Here is a 17,444-nt window from a genome sequence, read left to right as displayed (position 1 = left end):
AAAACAGCTGTACCGAGGACGGCATAAACCGCCCCTCTTTACAGGAAAGCTAACGTCACTTTTACGGTTTAACAACCCTTCGACCCAGTTTAAACACACTTCCCATTCCCTTCATACATCCATTTGTCTGCCGGGTCGCCATACTTGACTTAATATTCGAAGAGCCACCGTGTTTCCTCCCCCCTTTTGGTTTGAAGTGCCACTTCAAAGAAGAGTTGCCGTGGCGTTTGAAACACGACATCTTTTCCCCGGAGAATGAGGCGAACCTGAGCTGACTCAGAACGGGAAACTCGCTACTTGCGGCTCGTCAAACGCTCAGCAGCAAGTGGGAGTGTCTTTAATGGAGGAACTTTTATTTCATTCTGCCAGCTTCAACAGGAAAGGAGAATAATACGACACATACCTGCCCGCATACGGTCGAGAGGTAAGTTGGCACCGTTACTCCATGGACTCTCTGTTGGATTCGACTTTATCAAGCTTTAATTTAACTTTGGTTCCACTCTGGCGTGTTTTGATATTCGAGCCGTGTAAAGTTGATTTAAACGGCAAAAACCGACATGCGTGAAACATCAAAGTTTAAGCTAGCTAACATCAAAGTTTAGCTAGCTGACTGGTCCGAGCGTCAGCTGTTTATGAGAAGCGTGATTTAAAAAAGGCAATATGATCAAAAAAGCCTGCAGTTTCAGGGGTAAAAGTGGATTTTTGAATTCTGAAACGGTCCTACTCGGTTCACTCAGGTGCATTTTGCTACGTAAAAAAAAAAAAATTCGAACGTACATCAACAGTTGTTCCAGGTTCTTTTAACGGGAGAGTATTTAAAACGTGGTGAATGCTTGTGTTTGGTAATAAAAATACACTTAGTTTTTAGTGAAAACGTATTTTTTCTAGTCATCTCAATGCGTGGTTCCGCTATGTCCGGGTCACTCCCGGCTTGCGCCATGTGCGCGTACACGTGATGGTGACTACGAATGTGTGTGTGCGTGCGTGCGTGCGTGCGCGCGTTAGAGCCACTCCCAAAGCATGATGTACGCAAACAGCGTAGAATGCAGTGACACAGGAAGTGGGCGCCTCTTGTTTAAAAACCATCTTCAATACAATCCACTCCAATTTATTTATATACAGGGTTCGTACGGGTGCTTAAAAACCTTGAAAATGCTGGGATTTTAATGTTGTTTTCTTTTTTAAATGTATTTATTTATTTTTTTGGCCTGTCCAGCTTCTCAGGCAAATCATATTGTTGATGTAGATTAGGGCTGGGCGATATGGCCTTTTTTAAATATCTCTATATTTTTAGGCCATATCGCGATACACGATATATATCTTGATATTTTGCCTTAGCCTTGAATGAACACTTGATACATATAATCACACCAGTATGATGATTCTATGTGTCTACATTAAAACATTCTTGTTCATACTGCATTAATACATGCTCATTTTAAACTTTCAGGCAGAGAAGGAAATCACAACTAAGTCATTTTACCAAAACTGTATTTATTAAACTGTTATTAAGCAGTGGCACAAACATTCATGTCATTTCCAAAACAAAAAGTGCAAGATTAGTGGCACAAACATTCATGTCATTTCCAAAACAGAAAGTGCAAGATTGTCAGAGACATTTTAAAACAAGCTATTAGTGCACTTTTGTGCATGACGTCACTAAAATGACTTATCAAAACAACACTAAATTAAAATGCACTTTTTGTACAGAACGCCACTACAATAGTTTAAAAACATGCTGTCACACAAGATATTTCAATAAGTGTCAAATAAAAATGAGCTGCATAATAGGAAATCAAATAGTGTACATCCTTCGCTATGTGGTAGGTTCCTGCGGACATTATCTCCTTTTGTCGTGGATTATTTTTTTCATACGGTGTTGATCTGGAAATGTTTGCCTCGGCATTTTGATGGTGTGGGCGTGTGGCACCGAACGGAGATGTTGACATGCGGAGTAAGCACTCTTGATTCTCTAGCGGGTGACTTTTCAAATTATGCTACATATTAGCAGGAATGCTACTTTTTGTAGAAACGCTTTTGCCCCACACTTGACAAATTACAGTTGTCTGTTCGACATATTCCCTCTTGAAGCCAAACCACCGCCAGACGATGGACCCCCTGCTGTTTTTTTGGGGAATTAATTCTTCCTTCATTTATTACCAGATTCGCACCTTCTTTCTCTCGTATTACCAGTCGCACCACAGCTAACTTTAGCCATGCTTCTACCTCTCTGCTGCGCGAGGGCGTATACGTATGTGACGTATGACGTGACAGTATGTGACGTATGTAAGAATGTGCGCTTGCTGTCTGAGAAGGAGACACAAGAAAGAGTGGGAAGAGCCTATTGTGTAATGCCAGCAGCTAAAAGCAACTGCGTGAGAACATATTCTCCGATATCACCATATAGTCATTTTCTATATCGCACAGAGACAAACCCGCGATATATAGCGTTTATCGATATATCGCCCAGCCCTAATGTAGATACAAATTTACTTTACAAAAGAAGTGTGGGATACTTCTCTTGTTGCCTTATTTGTATTTTACTTTATTAAATGTATTTATATTATCATTTGGTGCAGCCGGGCCGGAGCAGGAGGGGATAGAAAGAGAAAAAAAGGAAGACAGAGAGGGAAATTGTGGGGACAAGAGGGGGATAAGACAGGGAGACAAAAACAACAGCAAACACAATAATAACAACAACAATAGAACAACATCAGCAAATACGATATGTACAAATATGATGGTAAAAGTGATAGCAAAGAAGCAGTTAGTGAAATAAATAATAATACAGAAATGACAAGGAGCATTATTACACTACAAATGGAGCAATACAGATACCAATAGAAATAGCGCTATTGATAATGAATAATACCAATAATTTACCTCTATTATCAACAATACAGTTGTTCAAATGCAACAATACATATATGTAATGATAACTAGAGATACAAAAGAAAGCAGAGAAATGGAGGGGAAGAAAGAGAAGCCAGCTATGTTGTGTTTTCAAGGTTTGAAAAAATCTTGAATTTTGGGTGAAGTGCTTGGAAATGTTCATCATATTTCTCGGCAGTCTAGACTCAATAGGCTAATTATGAAATGGAAAAAAAATAAAATACAACATTTAATACACAATGTTGGATATAGAATAATACAATATAGAGACCATACAAACACTTTAATTAAATCCAGATAATTGACATTCAATGATTTGGTGCATTTGCAAACAGCTAAAATTATGCACAAACAAACCTGCTAGCCAAGAATGTACACCCATTTTTCTCAACAAAGCAGGAGGAATATAAACTTAGTGTCAGGGACGGCGTGGCGAAGTTGGTAGAGTGGCCGTGCCAGCAATCGGAGGGTTGCTGGTTACTGGGGTTCAATCCCACCTTCTACCATCCTAGTCACGTCCGTTGTGTCCTTGGGCAAGACACTTCACCCTTGCTCCTGATGGGTGCTGGTAGCGCCTTGCATGGCAGCTCCCTCCATCGGTGTGTGAATGTGGAAATACTGTCAAAGCGCTTTGAGTACCTTGAAGGTAGAAAAGCGCTATACAAGTATAACCCATTTATCATTTATTTATTTATGTCTGTTCATGTTTTTGTTTTGGCCATGTGTTTGTTTTTTGGACTCTTTTTAGTTCCTGGTTGCACTTCCTTGTTTGTTTGTTTCCATAGCAATTCATTAGTTTTCACCTGTCTTGTCACGCACCTGTTTCACGTTTTGAGTCACGCACCTGTTTTCACTGATCATGTCACTATTTAAATCTGTCTGTTTCTGTTGTTCGTCCTGGCGAACTCACACTATTTCATCACTCTGCTTCATGTCATGTCACAGTTCTTTGCCAAGTAAGTTTTGTTCATTTATGCCACAGTTAGTGTTTTTGTTTTATTGTTCATAGTTTCTGCCTTTGTGCAAGTTTTGTGTTTATACCCAAGTTTTGTATTTCCGCCTTTGTGCGCGCCTTTTGTTTCCAAAGTCAAGTTTTTACCTCCGCTGTGAGCGCTTTTTGTTTATTCCTTTTTTTGAGAGTGAAAATTAAATCATGTATTTAAATACACGTCTTGCCCGCGCCAATTTTCCGTTGCCTTCCGGAGAAACAAAACCCAAGAACCAAGTCCTGACACTTAGAGAAAAATCTAACTTAAAACCTCTGTATGCTAGTACAACACTTAAGACCTTTAGCATAGCCGTATGTGGAATTAAATTATGAAATGGATTAAGTCAGGGGTGTCAAACAAATTTTAGCTCAGGGGCCGTATGGAGGAAAAACTGTGCACACACGGGCCGGACTATCAAAATCTTGGCATTAAAACTGAAAAATAAAAACAACTGCAGATTGTTTTCTTTATCTTACTTTGGACAGAAATAGAGCAAACACATTCTGAAAATATTACAATAAAAATATAGAAAAAAAATCCCGGCAGCGGTAAAGTTTAGATCCATGAAGGAAAGAAGAAAGTGAATGAATGTTTAACTGAATACATTTACATATGCATAAACATGTGTTTTCTTTTGTATTATTTTTCTTAATGAATTAAGTAACGTTTATGACAACCTTTTTCCAAAACACAATATAAAATGTGAGATATAACAGGATAATGCATACATTTATCATTTGTTTTCAAAACGGTTACAAAAAAGTGGGACCCCAAAAATTTACTGTGGGACCCCATTTTTATGACCTGACGGGGTCCCTGGGACCCCATTTTGAAAATTCCTAGCGCCAACACTGATGGAGTATTGGTGCGTGCAGAACAGCAGCAGGCGGCTGTGGCCTGCGGGCCGGTTCTAATACTAAACAAATATCATCCCTGGGGCCATAGATAATTAACCCAGCCTTGACTTTGACACAAAGGGCGTGAATAAAGAAATCAAACAATGTACTAATTTGATCCGGTTTAAAGGCCTACTGAAATGAATAGCAGATACATTCTATGTGTCATACTTGATCATTTCGCGATATTGCCATATTTTTGCTAAAAGGATTTAGTAGAGAAAATCGACGATAAAGTTCGCAACTTTTGCTCGCTGATAAAAAAAAGCCTTGCCTGTACCGGAAGTATTTACAATGGAGCGAGAGAGATTCGGACCGAGAAACTGATGATTACCCCATTAATTTGAGCGAGGAGGAAAGATTCATAGATGAGGAACGTTACAGTGAAGGACTTGAGAGACAGTGATGGACGTATCTTTTTTCGCTCTGACCGTAACTTAGGTACAAGCTGGCTCATTGGATTCCACACTCTCCTTTTTTATTGTGGATCACGGATTTGTATTTTAAACCACCTCGGATACTATATCCTCTTGAAAATGAGAGTCGAGAACGCGAAATGGACATTCAGTGCCTTTTATCTCCACGACAATACATCGGCGAAATGCTTTAGCTACGAGCTAACGTGATAGCATCGTGGTTTAACTGAATATAGAAACAAAAAAAATAAACCCCTGACTGGAAGGATAGATAGAAAATCAACAATACTATTAAACCGTGGACATGTAAATACACGATTAATGCTTTCCAGGCTGGCGAAGGTTAACAATGCTGTGCTAACGACGCCATTGAAGCTAACTTAGCAACTTAGCAACGGGACCTCACAGAGCTATGCTAAAAACATTAGCTCTCCACCTACGCCAGCCAGCCCTCATCTACTCATCAACACCCGTGCTCACCTGCGTTCCAGCGATCGGCAGAAGGACGAAGGACTTCACCCGATGCGTTTGGCGGCCCGGAGACGTAGGAAGTCAAGGTGAGGTCGGCGGCTAGTGCGGCTAGCGCTCCAACAAAGTCCTCCTGGTTGTGTTGCTGTAGTCCGCTGCTAATACACCGATTCCACCTACAACTGTCTTCTTTGCAGCCTTCATTGTTCATTAAACAAATTGCAAAAGATCTCCAGAATACTGTGGAATTATGAAATGAAAACAGAGCTTTTTGTATAGGATTCTACGGGTACCATAACTTCCGTTACTCTGACTTCGTCACGCGCATACGTCATCATACCGCGACGTTTCAGCCGGATATTTCCCGGGAAGTTTTAAATGTCACTTTATAAGTTAACCCGGCCGTATTGGCATGTGTTGCAATGTTAAGATTTCATCATTGATATATAAACTATCAGACTGCGTGGTCGGTAGTAGTGGGTTTCAGTAGGCCTTTAAGAAGCTGTTCAAACTAAAAGTGTTATAAAGTACAAAGAAGAATTATGATTAACGTCATGAATTTATTGAAAATGAAATGTTAAAGGTTCGTCTCATTAAGCGAATCATAACTGATTTACCTACTTATGAGAACAACTGATGTATTTAGAAAAAAATGATGTAATTTGAGTACAAATTTAGAACATAAAGTATGTGTTAGTAATTGCTATGAAGAGAATAGGGGGAGGACTATATAAGCCTTGATTCTTCCTACTCCTTTTTGGACATGTAAAGAAAATATGTAAAATATATGATATAATACTGTGTACATGTTCGAAAAACAATTCCACCAAGCAACTAGCAAAGGGCGTAGAATGCAGTGACACAGGAAGTGAGCGCCTCTGTTTAAAAATCATCTTAAAGATGCGCCGTCTGTACAATAGTGTTTCTTATGAGCATTCGTACTTATGTGCAACATAAACCTAGTTCTGTTCTCAGTGTACTACAGAAAGAACACTGCTTTTTGTTAATCGCCAACAGGAATAGAAGAATAGAAAATGGGCTCCATTGTTGCCCTTTGTTGTTTGTGTCTCAGTTCCTCTGAACGCAAGTACTGTACTGCTTGATGGAACGCTCCGTGCATGATTTCACCTCGTGGGTTAATAAGGATGATTGTGAGAAATGTGAAGGGTCGGCTGAGAATTACAAGGCAGGAGCTGGTTAATGATCTTGGGTGGACCTGGCGGAAGGGGCCTTATTTTATTGAAACTTTAAGTACTTTCATTGTCAATGTTTTCGTACATGTAAGACATACGGAAGAACGGAGATACCGTTTCTCTCTGGCATTGAACTCTGGAGCAAATTTCCAAGCTCGGGGAGAGACGCCAAACAGTTTGTGATTTCAAAAATCAAAAAAACTTATTTTCTTTACAAAACAAAAACACTAAACATATCTCAGCAAAACAACTCAAGTCCAGATTGTGGGGGAAAAAACAGCACTACTGGATTTTGTACTTCAAGGACCGCCGATAGTCTCAAGTCATTGGGAACATGTTCCCGGTCCTCCCTATGCTGGCTCTGCAGGAGTTTAGTCAATGATTTTCCTGTGGACGTCTGTACAAAGGGTGTAAATAAAAAATCAGTAGGGAATGAAATAATTATTACAGTACAACTTTGTACTAGCAAGTTTTGGGCCCTGTTCAACAGAAAAAAACATTTTCGTGTAAGTCCAGGCCCCATAATGTACCCAAGGTTTGAATAAAATCCTGCAGTCATGTACAAAGTTCAACCTGAACCACTGGGAGGCCGTTATCTGCTTCCCTGTTTGTTCACAGTTGTAGTCAAACCACAATGAGCAAGATAAATCATTGTTATCATTGTTACAGATTAGTGACAAGCTGTGTCAAGTCACCTGCAAGAGTCACTCTGACTTTATAAGTGCAATATAATGGGGGGGTTAAAGTCCAGGCACACAATCCAGTTTTTTAGGGTTTGATTAGCACCAAAGGGAAATATAACGTTATAAAAATAACGTTGAAAATAATTGTGTTTGTCAGCAATAATTTGTGGGACAATTTATCATCCAGCAAAATGAATTATCAGGCCAGGCATATTAAAGGGGGTGTTTGCAACATTTACACAGATGCCTAGAGGGCGCTAACTTTCCATTGTATTTTACACAGAGTATCCCGCCCTCTTACAGCTTATAGTACGCAATGACGTAACTACGTACGTACGTAACACATGAACGCGTTTTGGGTGTTAGCGAATAATAACAATTTGTATATAGAGACCGGGTGAGTGACCGCTGTAAACACCAATAATTTCATTTGGGCAAGTAAAAAAATTTACTACACAAACTTAGTAATTGTGAAAAATATAGACCGTTTTAACCTAAATGTGTTCTGTTAAACCACTAATGATAACACAAGCGAGCCAATACTGTTCTTCTTTTTTTTTGCTTTGAAAACTGTTACTGTGAGCAAGTTGCTAACAGCCCCTTTAACATTAAAGTTTGGCGATACTGCAAATTTAGGGTTTGATCCAGTTGTAAATAGTAATAATTAAGTAAATACAGGTCGAGGGCCCTATTTTGAGGGCCCTCTTTCCCATTACAAAAATGTCCACACTTAGTATTGAAATAATTGTTATACTTTTTTAAATTACATTTTAATGTAAAGAATGTTTTTTGCAACAAAAAAAATTCAAGGTAAAGACATTGTCTAATCATTAATTTTTTCGCTACAAAATATATATAGTATATATATATATATATAGTATATATACGGTATAGCTCGGTTGGTAGAGCGGCCGTGCCAGCAACTTGAGGGTTGCAGGTTCGATCCCCGCATCCGCCATCCTAGTTACTGCCGTTGTGTCCTTGGGCAAGACACTTTACCCACCTGCTCCCAGTGCCACCCACACTGGTTTAAATGTAACTTAGATATTGGGTTTCACTATGTAAAGCGCTTTGAGTCACTAGAGAAAAAGCGCTATATAAATATAATTCACTTCACTTCACAAAATACCAAATTAAATCATACATTTGCATATCTTCCTGTGACATCTCCGGCCAAGAATAGATCTTAGTAAAATTGTTTACTGGCTCAGCAATAACGCTGTGTGCTGTGGGGGACAATAACAATATATATAGAGAAATTTGCCATTATATTCGTATCAGTGGAAGAGGCTAAGAATATGTTTGCGGTAATTTTTCAAATGAAGCGCCATGTCATTCAATAATGGACATTTATTTAACATGCCCTTCTTCACGCATAACTGGGCCCCAAACAGATCGCAAGGCCCTACTACGCACAGCGCGTGATCTGCGTCGAGGGAAGGGTGGACAATGATACCGATAATTTTTACTAAAATTTGTCAAGATCATTGAACAGATTTTATTTGGCCTTTATTTTGTTGATCATAAATATAATCTGAGTAAAACACAAGACAAAGATTTTAGGCAAACCAAATATTATTCTTATCAACAAAAGTATTTCTGAACAATTGAATATTTACCTTCAACACAGGAATAACAACAGTATAAGACAGTAAAACATAATTAAATTAATATATTGTTTACAACGGTTTGTCAAGTAGGGCTGGTCGATATACCGGTATTAAGTATAATACCAGTATATTTTAGAAAGATATATATATATATATATATATATATATATATATATATATATATATTTGAGACAATATCGCCATACCGGTATCTTCTACAACTCATTTATCATTTATTTTGATGTGCCTTTGTTGCGACCGAACGGCGCAACACCCTAGTTGAGGAAGGGTCCAGCGTGTAGGAAAGGTCTAGCGCGTGTCCAGAGTCGCTTCCGAGCATTGCAGACACTAACCACCCGCCACATGCGCCTACACGCACAGCCGACGTGCCCGCACCGTAGCTCCGGCTGCTGGCGGGGGGCGGGTGATGCTTCCTCTTTATTAACCAAACGTAAAAGAAGCCGGTGAAAAGATTCAACAGAGCAGCCGTCAGAGCCAACAACCTGTCGCTGCTAACTGCTACAGCTAACAATAACAGCTCAAATGAAACCTTCACTGACGTCACACGTCGCTTAGAAATAGACACCAACTTTTAAAATCACACATACGCTGCTCTCGTACTCTTCTCTCAACTGCATACAACATATTTAAAGTTGTTGTTTTTTAATTAATGCATTAATTAGTTTAGCTTTTAAATTATTTGCATTTATCTGAGAGTACTTCTGTTAGTAATTAAATGTCTATTTTGGTTAAGTAACGAGTAACTACAATTAATTACTTTTTTTAAAGTAATTTTCAGAACCCTGGTAGGTACAGGAATATGGTGTTAAGTGTAAAACACTTTGCACATTTTTTTTTAAAAATACCGTTATATACCATATATTGCCATTCGTCTTATAAAACCCCGGGATATCAGTTTTGGTCCATATCGCCCCCAAAAACTACCACTGTCATGTGCCCCCAAAAACCCTCTTTTGTGTCCTAGAACTTAATCCCTGAGTTTGAGAGCACTATAACAATGTATAAATGTAACAATATAAACAACGAAACAAAACAAAAAAACACAGCTATAAACAGACTAGAACTGAAACATTTTTGATTTGAACACGCTTTCAACACATTGATTGGATACAACCCTTGTTATCAATACTGTCGATATATATGGATTGACCAGCCCGACGTGGCGCGTTATTGTGCACTGGCGGAAGAGCTCTGGTAACATTGCTTTTAAAATGCCAATCTGGGGTTAAAGCATACTATCGATTAGGAATGTAACGGTTACCGGTATTAATGATAACCCGCGGTAAAATTTCAGACGGTTATTAGTACCATGTAGTGTTGTAAGTAACGATACCAATATTTTGGTACCGGTACTTAGGGCTGGGCGATATATCGCGGGTTTGTCTCTGTGCGATATAGAAAATGACTATATCGTGATATTCGAGTATACGTCCTCACGCAGTTGCTTTTAGCTGCGGGGCATTAAACTGCATGCATTTCTCACTCTTTCTTGTCTCTCCTTCTCACAGAGCCTTAAAGGCCTACTGAAATGATTTTTTTTTTTATTTAAACGGGGATAGCAGATCCATTCTATGTGTCATACTTGATCATTTCGCGATATTGCCAAATTTTTGCTGAAAGGATTTAGTATAGAACAACAACGATAAAGTTTGCAACTTTTGGTCTCTGATAAAAAAAAAAGCCTTGCCCCTACCGGAAGTAGCGTGACGTAGTCAGTTGTTCGCCTCCTCATATTTTCCTATTGTTTTCAATGCAGCTAGAGTGATTCGGACCGAGAAAGTGACGATTACCCCATTAATTTGAGCGAGGATGAAAGATTTGTGGATGAGGAACGTTAGAGTGACGGACTAGAATGCAGTGCAAGACATATCTTTTTTCGCTCTGACCGTAACTTAGGTGAAGTGAAGTGAAGTGAATTATATTTATATAGCGCTTTTCTCTAGTGACTCAAAGCGCTTTACATAGTGAAACCCAATATCTAAGTTACATTTAAACCAGTGTGGGTGGCACTGGGAGCAGGTGGGTAAAGTGTCTTGCCCAAGGACACAACAGCAGTGACTAGGATGGCGGAAGCGGGGATCGAACCTGCAACCCTCAAGTTGCTGGCACGGCCACTCTACCAACCGAGCTATACCGCCCCAGGTACAAGCTGGCTCATTGGATTCCACACTCTCTCCTTTTTCTATTGTGGATCACGAGTTTGTATTTTAAACCACCTCGGATACTATATCCTCTTGAAAATGAGAGTCGAGAACGCGAAACGGACATTCACAGTGACTTTTATCTCCACGACAATACATCGGCGAAGCTCTTTAGCTACTGAGCTAACGTGATAGCATCTGGCTCAAATGCAGATAGAAACAAAATAAATAAATCCCTGACTGGAAGGATAGACAGAAGATCAACAATACTATTAAACCATGTACATGTAACTACACGGTTAATAATTCTCAGCCTGGCAAAGCTTAACAATGCTGTTGCTAACGACGCCATTGAACCTAACTTAGCAACCGGACCTCACAGAGCTATGATAAAAACATTAGCGCTCCACCTACGCCAGCCAGCCCTCATCTGCTCATCAACACCCGTGCTCACCTGCGTTCCAGCGATCGACGGCGCGACGAAGGACTTCATCCGTGCGGTTGGCGGCTAGCGCGTCTGCTATCCAAGTAACTCCTCCTGGTTGTGTTGCTACAGCCAGCCGCTAATACACCGATCCCACCTACAACTTTCTTTTTTGCAGTCTTCATTGTTCATTAAACAAATTGCAAAAGATTCACCAACGCAGATGTCCAGAATACTGTGGAATTATGAGATGAGAACAGAGCTATTTTGTGTTGTTTTAAATGGGGTACCGATACTTCTGTTTCACTGGCTACGTCACGCGCATACGTCGTCATCCAAAGACGTTTTCAACCGGAAGTTTAGCGGGAAATTTAAAATTGCACTTTATAAGTTAACCCGGCCGTATTGGCATGTGTTGCAATGTTAAGATTTCATCATTGATATATAAACTATCAGACTGCGTGGTCGGTAGTAGTGGGTTTCAGTAGGCCTTTAAAACAAGCGCACCTTGTTACACACGTCACATACTGTCACGTGAGCAACGTCTCACGCTCAAGGGGAGCAGACAGATAGCAACATGATAACGTTAGCTGTGATGCTAACAGCTAACAGGTGTGGTTTGAGTGGTATTACGAAAGAAAGAAGGTGCGAATCTGGTAACAAATGGAATAATTCATTCCTAAGAAAAACAGCACAGGGTCCATCGTCTGGTGGTGGTTTGGCTTCAAGGAATATGTCTTTATATGTCAACATCTCCGTTTGGTGCCACACCAACTAAATGCCGAAGCAACTATTTCCACATCAACACCGTAGGACATATACTATTTGATATGCAGCTCATTTTTATGTGACACTATCTTGTGTGTCATCATGCACAAAAGTGCTCTTTATTTGTTTTAAACTATTGTAGTGGCGTTCTGTACAAAAAGTGCACTTTAATTTAGTGTTGTTTTGAAATGTCATCTTAGTGACATCATTCACAAAAGTGCACTCTTAGCTTGTTTTAAAATGTCTCTGACAACCTTGCACTTTCTGTTTTGGAATGACATGAATGGTTGTGCCACTGCTTAATAACTGTTTAATAAATACAGTTTTGCTAAGTTGACTTAGTTGTGATTTCCCTCTCTGCATGAAAGTTTAAAATGAGCATATATTAATGCAGTATGAACAGGAATGTTTTAATGTAGACACATAGAATCATCATACTGCTGTGATTATATGTATCAAGTGTTCATTCAAGGCTAAGGCAAAATATTGAGATATATATCGTGTATCGCGATATGGCCTAAAAATATTGAGATATTAAAAAAGGCCATATCGCCCAGCCCTACCGGTACTGAAATTTTTCCGGTACTTTTCTAAATAAAGGGGACCACAAAAAAATTGCATTATTGGCTTTATTTTAACAAAAAATCTTAGGGTACATTAAACATATGTTTCTTATTGCAGTTAAGTCCTTAAATAAAATAGTGAACATACTAGACAACTTGTCTTTTAGTAGTAAGTAAACAAACAAAGGCTCCGAATTAATCTGCTGACGTATGCAGTAACATATTGTGTCATTTATCATTCTATTATTTTGTCAACATTATTAAGGACAAGTGGTAGAAAATGAATTATTAATCTACTTGTTCATTTACTGTTAATATCTGCTTACTTTCTCTTTTAACATGTTCTGTCTACACTTCTGTTAAAATGTAATAATCACTTATTCGTCTGTTGTTTGATACTTTACATTAGTTTTGGATGATACCACAAATTTGGGTATCAATCCGATACCAAGTAGTTACAGGATCATACATTGGTCATATTCAAAGTCCTCATGTGTCCAGGGACATATTTCCTGAGTTTATAAACATAATATATATTTTAAAAAAACGAAAGAAGATGTTGTGATGCCAAAAATATCGACGCAATCATACTAGCATCGACTAGATACGTTCCTGTACTAGATATCATTACAGTGGATGTTAGGAATAGATCCACCAATGGCGTTGGTTTACATTTTGATGCCGGTGAGCTACGGTGTGTTGTGAAGCATGTTTAGCTATTCCTCGTCCTGCAGGGATGATACTTGTAAGAAACGTACTTTATTTGTCGCCATGGAGGCGAGGATTAGTGATTTAGAAGTAGCTAAAACACTGCCGACGGCGGATGGACGTTAGCCGCTAGCTAGCTAGCCATGTCTTAAAGCACCTCTTCCTGAGGACTTTCAGAGTTATAACTTCACCTTTATCGTCAGTTTTTAAGCCAAACTGCAGCCGTTCTCCCTTTTCTCCGTGATTGTGTGCTGCCGAACATGCTCATCTGCTCGTAAACCAGCAATGACACCGCGGGGGTGCAGGAGCGGTACGTTTCAGAGACAATATCGTACTGAAAATGATTCATTAGTATCGCGGCTAGCGCGGTAATCACGTGCTAGCACGTTGATCGCTGGCTAGCAGCTATAGTGCCGCTAATTGTTTAAGTACTTCTTAAGGACATTCAATAATAGTGATAATTTTGGTCACAATAACCGTGACATAAAATGTTCATATTGTTACATCTCTACTACCGATTGGCGTACCGCTAACATGTCAATTGTGTGCCACTCGTGCCGTGTCAACCGGCAAGCGCTTTGGAACATGTACACTGTGAATGCGTGCAAAGCTGCACCGATTGTAGTGGAGAGAGCTGCACATTGACTGAAGAAAAAGTAGTTCCCTCAATCGTGTTTCATTTAGACATCGCAATTATTTAGTTACTTTACGCTGTGGTCCTGGTAATGATCCACATTATCTCAAACATCTACCGCATCAAAAGTATCAACGTTTTAATGTGAGAATCTATATTAGAAGTTCTAATATAGATCAGAGCCAGAACTTTATGTTCTAATTTAGAACATAAAGTTCTGGTATCGATCAGGCTCAGCACATCACTAGTTGTCTTCTCCTAGAGGCTTGTATTTTCACATCATCGGACAGATAAGCCGGTGGGGTTGCTCTCATCTTCTAGAACAATCAGCGCCAGAGTAGTTCTTGTACGAAAGTCGCCACGGTGGTCAGTCCAACACAAACTTATTGCAGTGGCACAATACCGATTAAAATAATACACTTAGAAAACACTTGGAAAAAACACTTAAATGTCATAAAAAATGGCAGAAATACAAGCAGAGCAGCGCAAACGAAAGCATCCACACGCAATAAAGGTATCAAAAATATGGCACAGTTTTATTTTATATGAATCGATACCTGGAAGTCCCGATGCAGGGTTTCCTCTAGATTGCCAATATACCTGTGGTGCTGGGGGTGTGGCTATTATCATATTTTTTGCTATGATGCAGATTTTTTTTTTAAAAAGGCAAAAAATGTATGGAAACGTTTAAAACTAATCTGTTAGTTTTCCATAGTATTAACATATAATTTTCTAAGATGTTTTGCTATATTTTTCAATTGTTGCTGCTTTTTGTACAATGTGCTTTGTTGAGAATTTTTTTTCTAGAGATTTCTCAAATCCTTTTGGTCACTCTTTATTAAAAACGACAAGCGGCAAATCTAGCATCTATTTCTGGTGTTACTGTAGACTGTACTCGTTGTAGAGACTCTTTACTTCTGTCGCTCCATGTCTGCGATGAAAAGCAAGCTGCAGAAAGCAGGACATCACACAAGCCGCCACTGTCGTCTTAAATTTTGACTATCACTGTCCGCAGGTAGATCTAGTATATATTAAAATTAGGGCTGCAACAACTAATCGATTAAATCAATTAAAATCGATTATAAAAATAGTTGGCGATTAATTTAGTCATTGATTCGTTGGATCTATGCTATGCGCATGCGCAGAGGCAATTTTAATTTTTTTTTTTTTTTTTTTAATAAACCTTTATTTATAAACTGCGACATGTACAAACTGCTGACAAACAATAATCAAAATAAGCATGGTGCCAGTATGCTGTTTTTTTCCAATAAAATACTGGAAAGGATAAAAATGTGGTTTGTCTCTTTTATCCGATTATTAATCGATTAATCGAAGTAATAATCGACAAATTAATCGATTATCAAATGAATCGTTAGTTGCAGCCCTAATTAAAATATGTCAACAGCACGGACATGCTGCCTCTGCTCCAGACAACCCCATACGTATGCTTACGTTAGCACAACAGCCTGTTTCGGCAGCGCTGTTCAGGTGATTAAAGTACGTCTTTTTTCGGCTGCCAAATTTTTGGTGCATCTCTAGTCCATAGTACGCAAATAATAAACTATATATCCATTCATGCTATAACTACCTGCTAGTGTTTAAGTGTATGTTTCGTGTGTTATGTCATTTTTCCTTTAGTCTTGAACAAACCGTGTAGTTTGTCTGGTAGTGAAGCGTGTAGGCAGACGTGTGTGCAAGGAGGAAATACTTGTTGGAATTGGGCCCGTTATTAGCATAAGATTGGCAATAAAAGTTAAAATGAATGTCAGACTTTTTGTGAAGTGATTTATATTTATACAGCGCTTTTCTCTAGTGACTCAAAGCGCTTTACATAGTGAAACCCATTATCTAAGTTACATTTTTAAACCAGTGTGGGAGCAAGTGGGTCAAGTGTCTTGCCCAAGGACACAACAGCTGTGACTAGGATGGCAGAAGCGGCGATCAAACCTAAAACCCTAAGGTTGCTGGCACGGCCGCTCTACCAACCGAGCTAAGCTGACCCTTTTGTCTTTTATATTACATTAATTTGTTATGTACCAGAAACTATTTTTTAAAGTGTGGCTGCTAATATTTTGCCATGGCGCACTGCCATGATCAAATGGTTTAAGGGCAAACACTGCAATGGAATTTGGTCTGTGCCTATAAAAGTACTGAATTCGGTAACCATCCCTAGTTTCATGTTTTATATTTGGAGACATCCATGACGTGACCATCAGATTAAAGCAAGTCTAAACGTGTCTAAAGCAGTTTAAACTGTTTAAAGTTGTAAACCTACCACGTGTAATAGTTTACTATACTTGCTGCAAAGGGAAATTATTCACTTCCTCCAGGGTATTTGAGATGAAACAAAGTGTGTACTTTCCCGTCCAATGAGTTTTCAATTAAAACAATGGATTTGTCATTAAATAAATACACATTAACATTTGTAGCTGCATTGGAGAGCAGATAATTTTGTCTGTCACATTTAAAGTTGGGCAGTCTCAATTTTAACCATTGTCATCAAAATTATATTGGAAGCATGCATTCGTCCATAGTAATGAAAATGTTTTATGTATTCTGTGTTATGTGTCTTGTATGTTTTAATTTGTTCATTGTTATTTTTGATTCCAAAATATATTATGCATGTTTGGACTTTGGCCTTTTATTTGTGTAATTATTGCTCGCTTTATGCCATTCAAGGAAGGTTTAGCATGAATGCCACCCATAAATAAATTTCTCTTTTTGAATATTCAGGATGTTATCGTGGCTAAATAAGTGTCTATGGGCAGACTGGATTTGGTTTCCTGAAGGCCATGGTTGGGCTGACTTCAATGACCCCAAAGATGACATCGTCTTACCTCACGCTCTGGATCTCTGGGCTTTCGTCCCCATTGCTATCTGTTTTCTGGTCATTAGACCGCTTTTTGAAAGGCAAGTTATCGTCACTATTTATGACCGCCATTTGCCTGATGATTCAAGTTAGCATCATAGTGTCAAATTGTTTTTTATGTGTACATTCTTTAAACACTATATCCACCCTACCTGTTGTTTCTTTTCAG

General features: G+C 38.9%; 1 protein-coding gene across 1 annotated transcript in view; it reads left to right on the top strand.

The window, feature by feature from the left end:
* The window catches only part of LOC133636247 (ceramide synthase 2-like), a 38,680-nt gene continuing 21,236 nt past the window's right edge, over positions 1 to 17,444 (top strand). Inside the window, exons 1-2 of the mRNA XM_062030055.1 lie at positions 1 to 424; positions 17,140 to 17,316. Of these exons, the coding sequence (XP_061886039.1) occupies positions 17,141 to 17,316 (176 nt within the window). The 5' untranslated portion in view covers positions 1 to 424; position 17,140. The remainder of the gene's footprint in view (positions 425 to 17,139; positions 17,317 to 17,444) is intronic.

This window comes from Entelurus aequoreus, linkage group LG20 (genome assembly GCF_033978785.1).
Source record: "Entelurus aequoreus isolate RoL-2023_Sb linkage group LG20, RoL_Eaeq_v1.1, whole genome shotgun sequence".
NCBI classification, from domain to species: domain Eukaryota; kingdom Metazoa; phylum Chordata; class Actinopteri; order Syngnathiformes; family Syngnathidae; genus Entelurus; species Entelurus aequoreus.
This window is presented reverse-complemented; position numbering and strand designations above follow the sequence as displayed.